The sequence below is a fragment of the Delphinus delphis genome, chromosome 16, assembly GCF_949987515.2.
Source record: "Delphinus delphis chromosome 16, mDelDel1.2, whole genome shotgun sequence".
NCBI lineage: Eukaryota > Metazoa > Chordata > Mammalia > Artiodactyla > Delphinidae > Delphinus > Delphinus delphis.
Window position 1 is genome coordinate 34,671,417 of NC_082698.1, and position 7,210 is coordinate 34,678,626.

Genomic DNA, 7,210 nt, shown 5'->3' on the forward strand with positions numbered 1-7,210 from the left:
TTAACGCGACTCAGACCAGCTGGCCGGGGTTCTCCGAGCGGCCCCAGAGCCCCGCGAATCCTGCGTTACCGCCGTCACGTCCCGGGCGAGGGCTCGCGCCCCAGCTGAGACCTGGTTGGTCGCGCCGTCGAGCTCGCGGCTCGGCGATTGGTCCCAGCCGTCGCCTCACGTGGTCCCGAGCAGATAAGCGGCCTCTCGGGCGCTGCACCCGCAATCCGCCAGAGCTGCAGCCAAGCCGGGGCTGCTGGGAGCCGGGTGCGAACTCGCGCAGGCAGCGGAGTCCCGCCGCCCCTCTGCCTAATGAGCTGCACCAGGTAGGTTCCCTGTAGATTCCCCGCCCCGGAGCACAGGGAGCGCGCAGCTGCAGGGAGGTTGGGCTGCGTTTTCCTTCTGTCATCACCGCACATGAAGACCCCAGGGGAGGGCGGGTTGACTGGCTGCTGACTTGGAATCTGGCACCGGGGAGGCCTCGGAGGTGTGGAGATTTGCTCTGTGCTTCTTAGGCAGAGCTGATTTTGGTAAACGGCATCTTAAACCAGAAACTGTCTTAACGTGAGTCAGCTTGAGTTCTGATTCCCTCATGGATTCCGACCGTATCTCTTGGTCCTGCACAAATGTCTCAAGGACTCGGGCCGCTTAACTCGTGGGAATAGCACTCTGAGATTGCTGGTTGGGTAGTTTAGCTTTGGGAATAACTACAGGACGATGTTCGCATTCCTTGGTCCTCTTCCGTTCTTCTTAGGACGGTTTGCCATAGAAAACTCAGTCTCAGAGTTTGAGCAAACGATTATTTTTAAACTCTGGGGCAGGACTTAAATTCCAGGGAAATCTCCGTATCCTTAAACTGTCTTTCTATAAGTGCAAAATATGAAAATACAAAACAAACCTCCCAAACACCCCCGCCCCCTGCAAAACCACTTAAATAGCTCCTCTAGACATAACTTAGCAGACCTCTCTAAAAATCCTGCCTGTTCACTATTATTAGAGCCACAAATATAACTTTCTCTTTCATTTGTTTGTTCTAAGTTTGTAGGTCTCCCAGAAAAATCCCAAGTCTAATAAAGTAAATTCTCTGAATGTTCTTTTATTATCCATCCTATGATAATGACCATTTGCCTCTGTGCTTAGAGCTGCTGGGAAGAACGTTACTAAAGCCAGACTGAGAAATGTCACATACAGTATACACACACCTCTTATCTGAAGGCTAGGATAGGGGAAGAATGTCCATAAGCTTGGCAATGTACTCAGGGCTAAAGGCCAGAAAAAATATCCTTCTTGATGGATACGTCTTGATTTAGTATTGCGGGGCATAGTTATGTTTAAATTTTAAATAGCTTTATTATCTTTCTGGTTATAAATATCCATTGCCAAAACATTAGAAAATACCAAAAAAGTACAAAGGCAAAAATAAATCACCTATCACCCAGAGATAATTGTTATCTTTTTGTTGTGCTTCCTATTACACTTTTCAACATTTCTAAGTTCATATATATAGCATATGTTGAAAACAGCCCCATTTTCAGGTCATCAACTTTTTCCACTTAAATGTGGACTTGACATGGATGTCTTTCTTTGTGAAATACAGATTAGGTAAAGTTTTTTTTTAAGTTCACCAATTGCTGACTTGCACTTCAGTGGGTTATTTGTGTAAAATGATGAAGAGCATGATAATGAAAGTGCAAAGATAATCCTCTGGTTCACTCTTTCTAGCCCCTCACTCTCGAAACCATTCCATGAGAATTTTTATTGCTGTTTTTTTCTTTTCAAGTGGATTACTATTCCAGAGAAGTGTAATCAGTTCAACAGCAAAATCATCAAAGCAGTTGAGGGAGCGCAGTTGAGGGAGCACTTTGGTTCTAGAACCTATCTGGTCATTAGATCACCTGGGAAGCTTTAAGAACATATTTACCTGCTTGTCCCCGTTCGCAGAGGTTCTGCATTAGTGGCTCTAAGTCCTAGGATTCAGCATTAAAGAAAAAGGAAGCAAACCAACTCCCTAGGCCATTGTGAACAGACAGGTTTGAGAACCACTGGTCCAGAACAGACCAAATGGTTTTAGAGCTGTATTAGAGATGATCGCATCCAAATCTTTTATGTCTCAGATGGAGAAACTGAGACCCCAAGTGTTTTAACCCATGGCCTATAGCCAGTCAAGGGTAGAGCCAGACATAAGATGCAGCTGTCATCACCTAATACTGTATTCCTTCACTACACATGAGAGCACCTCCTTGAAACTTACTGTGCTGGCTATAACTTAGCTAACAAAAATAGTACAGATATATTTGGGACCAGGCGAAGTGCATTCCAGGTGCAGATGATAACCTCTCTTCTTTTTGTATTCCAGAATGATCCAGGTTTTAGATCCACGGCCTTTGACAAGTTCGGTCATGCCCGTGGATGTGGCTATGAGGCTCTGCCTGGCTCATTCCCCACCTCTGAAGAGCTTCCTGGGCCCTTATGATGACTTCCAACGAAGAAATTTCGTGAACAAATTAAAGCCACTGAAGCCGTGTCTCAACATAAAACAGGAAGCCAAAACACAGAACGACTGGAAGCCTTCACACAACCAAGCCAAGAAGCGGGTGGTGTTTGCGGACTCCAAGGGCCTCTCCCTCACTGCCATCCACGTCTTCTCGGACCTTCCGGAAGAGCCAGTGTGGGATCTCCAGTTTGACCTCTTGGACCTGAACGATATCTCCTCAGGCTTAAAACTCCACGAGGAGAAAAACTTGATTTTAGATTTCCCTCAACCTTCAGCTGATTACTTAAGTTTTCGGAACCACTTCCAGAAGAACTCTGTCTGCCTGGAGAACTGCTCTTTGCAGGAGCGAACGGTGATGGGGACTGTGAAGGTGAAAAACATGAGCTTTGAGAAGAAGGTTCAGATCCGGATCACTTTTGATACCTGGCAGAGCTACACGGATGTGGACTGTGTCTACATGAAAAACGTGTATGGTGGCTCCGAGAGTGACACCTTCTCGTTTGCCATTGACCTACCCTCCGTCATCCCAACGAAGGAGAAAATTGAGTTCTGCATCTCATACCATGCTAACGGGCGGGTCTTCTGGGACAACAATGAGGGTCAGAATTACAGAATTGTCCACGCGCAGTGGAAACCTGATGGAGTGCAGACGCAGAGGGCAGCCCAGGACTGCACCTTCCACCAGGCGTCCCCCAAGGCCGAGCTGGAGTCGACAGTCTTCGGCAGCCCGAGGCTGGCCAGCGGGCTCTTCCCAGAATGGCAGAGCTGGGGGAGGATGGAGAACTTGTCCTCTTACCGATGAATGAAGCAACCTAGCGGCTGGTCTTGACCTTATTGCCCATGTAATTCTAGGTCTGTGTTGCTTAATATTAGGAAGGCATTGCTACTTTCCTTCAGTAGGTTTAGCTTGGAACTTTTGAGACCTGGCTACAAAAAAGATAGCCCCTTGAGAATTTAGTGTGGGGTTCTATATGGATGACGCTGCCCCATTTTGCTGTGGAGGGTCAAGTAACAGCCTGGTAACCCTATTTTTATAAAAGTAATACATTGTCAATGCCCATTTCTCCTTCCCTCTCAATTCACTGGCTTTCACGTTGGGCAAGAAAAGGTTGAGGAAGGACAGTGGATGGTGACAGAAAGCTGTGTTAATGGTATGAGGAATGTCTGAAAAGTATACCCAAAGGGCTCTGCAGCTCAGGTCAGAGTAGGAGCCAGAGGTCTGATACTTAACTGTCGGTGAGAAAATGTAAGGTTATTTTGTGGTTTTAAGTTGGTTTTACAGTTCTCTCCCAGGGAAGTAATTTGTAGAGGGGAGAAAAACATCCATTCTATGTATTCTTGTAGAGAAAAACCCGAACAAACTTTAGGAGTGTTGGGTGGTACTGGGGAAAGTGAATTATAATTCTGGGGAATCAAGATTGATTCTGTTCAAACGTGACTTAACAAAAATCATGATTTGGGGAAAGCTTAAGCAAATCTGGCTTTGCAGTCCTAATGGGATAAGCGACCTTGCTTGTGATCAAGGTGCCATGCTTGGGTTCTCAGTATAGATGCTGCCTGACCAAAAAACCCATGCCATCATCATTGGTCAACAGCTTGTAGGGACTCTGTGTCATGTCAAGGATCACTCTTTGCCAGTGCCTTGATTAAACCAGAATGTTGTAGTTGCTTAACCCGAGTGTGTGAAGGGTCATCGGATAACCTGTGAGCGTTTGGCCTCCTAAGAAGGCCCACTCTGTACGCTGGCATTCCTCCTGCAAAACTGTTGTATCTTCAAGAGTGCCGTCAATGTACACAACTCGCGTCCTTCATATTGAAGGTGACTCATTTTTCTGCCACACTTTTTCGATGTGATGTTGGAAGTGAGGATTCGCACTGATTCTCAATTTAAGAATCCAGTACCTTGCACATAAAAGTAGCCATTTCTGTTTCTTGCCTATATTCTTCTTGTTATTTTAAGTCTTCCTACCAATATCTTTAAAGTCCACATTTTTTTTTTAATGGATGTGAATTGTTTGGGGTGTGTTGTAATATACTTGTTTTGGAGTGTGCCTAAATCCATTCTGTAAAATCTTCAGAACAGGAGCCTCTGAATGTTTGCTTCTATCATTGTGCACGTCCACTGAGGTGTTCCGAGAATGCAGTTAATTTTAACACATGATCTGCCATGCTGGAAGCGCACTAGTGGAATAACTCTGCTATGACAATATTTGAAGTTTGGCTGGCGCCCACAATTTTTCTGCTCTAAATATTTCACTCTCCTATAGCTATCCTCTGTGAACTTCTCACTTTAAAAATAAAAATGTTTGATATAAGATCTGAGTATGTTTTCTTTCTCAAAGCCACAGTTAGTTAAATAAGAAACCATCAACTGATACTCTCCTGTTTTCTTTAAGAACAACTGAGCAGGGTTAGTTTGGACCAGGAATTGGATCCACCTGAAAGTATTCACGTGGTCCCAGTCTCATTAGTGAGAATTTCCACCTCCTGACCATTGGGGCTGGGGTCCAGGGGCAGTGACTTGAGCTGCTGGGACTGTCCCCCTGACTGTCCCCATCTGTGCTGACTGCTCATAACGTGTACTCTCTGCTGGGTCAGGTTTATCTTGGGGTCCACCTCTCGAGAGTCTTTGAAATGGGGGAAGGGATGGTGTGGGAAGTGGCTTCTACCTCCTGAGATCCGGCTCCCTCCTGCAGGGGCAAAGCTTGGAGCTGCATGGAGGGTGTAGGGAGGGGCAGTGGGCATCAGTCCCAGACTGAGGGGGAGCTCAGCTCCTTGGGGTATGAGGCAGCAGATCTAGGAACCAAAGTTGTAGTTTCAGTTCTTGCCTAAAATGCCAAAAATGTCTTCTGCACAGTATAACTTAAGGGGGAATAAATGACCGACCTAGAAAGGCCCAATTATGAAAAACAAATTTAATCATATCACAACAGCCTCTTGATCAGAAGTTGTAAACTATAGGCCTACAGGCTGTATCTGGCTGCAGATTTTTTTTTTGATACTGTTTTTTGGTTTCTTTCTCTGTTTTTTTTTAAAGAGAATTTATTTCCAAGAGCAGACCATCAGCAGGCTACATTAAAAAAAAAAAAATCTAGATTTCCTTTCTTCTGAAAAAGTTGCAAGGTCTTTCCTCATGGTGACAGTTACCTGGAGTTGAGTAGCAGCTGCCTCCTTTATAGATGGGCTATATTTGCTTTTTTAAAAGTATAATTTTAAAAAATTATAGTATTTTTTATAATAGTATACTTTATAAAAGTATAATTGCTTTACAATGTTGCTTTACAATGTTGTGTTAGTTTCCGCTGTATAGTGAAGTGAATCAGCTATATGTATACATATATCCCCTCCCTCTTGGACCTCCCTCCCACCCCCCCCCCACCCCACCTAGGTCTTCATAGAGCCCCGAGCTGAGCTGCCTGTGCTTTATAGCATGTTCCTGCTAGTTATCTATTTTACACATGGTAGTGTATATATGTCAATTCTAATCTCCCAGTTCGTCCCCCCTCCCTTTCCCCCCTCCCCCGGTGTCCACATGTTCGTTCTCTATGTCTGTGTCTCTATTCCTGCCCTGCAAATAGGTATATTAATGCATATACGTGGAATCTAGAAAAATGGTACAGAGGTACTTGCTTGTTTTGTCACCCCTGCTGCATTCTTCTGTGCTGTCTGCCTGACTTCTGTAGGCGCTGGAGTTCATGAAACTTACTCTGAAACTTACTCATGAAATGTTCTCTGGCTCTCTGTTCATGCTGACGGTTGGGTGAAGAGAGCCCTCTTCCCACAGGTTGGAGAAAAATTAAATATGGGTCTGACAGGGACCTTGAAGACCATGGGATGCAAATGTCTGCCTTTATTAAATAAACTCAGATTCAGAGAGGGAAAGTGACTTGTTCAAGGTCCCGTGGCAGGTTGAGTTGGCCTGGAACAGTGACTTCCAGGCCGGACAGTGATTGTTTTCTCTTTTTTCTTTTTAAAAATATTTTTTATTCTTTTGCTTTTTTTAAATAAAAGTTTTTGTTTTTGTAGATGGTGACTTTTTGCCTAGTGTTTTCCTTTCCACTTCTTCCTTGAAGTCTCCCCTGAAGACCTTCCTTTCCTAGCTGCCCCCTTCCTTTTTTTTTAAATTAAAAATATTTTTTATTGGAGTATAGTTGATTTACAATGTTGTGTTAGTTTCTGCAGTACAGCAAAGTGAATCAGTTATACATATACATATATGCACTCTTTTTTTAAGATTCTATTCCCTATAGGTCATTACAGAGTATTGAGTAGAGTTCCCTGTGCTATACAGCAGGTTCTTATTGGTTATCTATTTTATATATTGTAGTGTGTGTATATGTCAATCCCAGTCTCCCAATTTATCCCTCCCTACCCCTGTCCCCTCTGGTAACCCTAAGTTTGTTTTCTACATCCCTGACTCTACTTCTGTTTTGTAAATAAGTTCACTTGTACAATTATTTTAGATTCCACATATAAGTGATATCATATGATATTTGTCTTTCTTAAAGAGGGAGTGATTGCCAGGCAGGCATGACTCTGGTCAGCTCTTGCTGGTCACCTATGCCAGCTCCACCCACCACTGGCTTGTCCTGGGCTGCACGTGAACTGAAGGAGGAGAGCCTGGTCAAAGAGCAAACTGTTCCTGAGTGTTTCCTATTGAACAGTATCAACTCTATTTCACATCCTGATACCTCACCTCATAGCAGAAGCAACACTGCTTTTAAAGTT

At 44.3% G+C, this 7,210-nt stretch overlaps 1 protein-coding gene across 1 annotated transcript; it reads left to right on the forward strand.

The window, feature by feature from the left end:
• Positions 1-218: 218 nt before the first annotated feature.
• PPP1R3C (protein phosphatase 1 regulatory subunit 3C) lies at positions 219-4,792 on the forward strand. Its single transcript, XM_060034483.1, has 2 exons — positions 219-314; positions 2,345-4,792. The coding sequence occupies exons 1-2, from the start codon at positions 301-303 to the stop codon at positions 3,282-3,284; spliced, it is 954 nt and encodes a 317-aa protein (XP_059890466.1). The 5' UTR covers positions 219-300; the 3' UTR covers positions 3,285-4,792.
• The last annotated feature ends 2,418 nt before the right edge of the window (positions 4,793-7,210 follow it).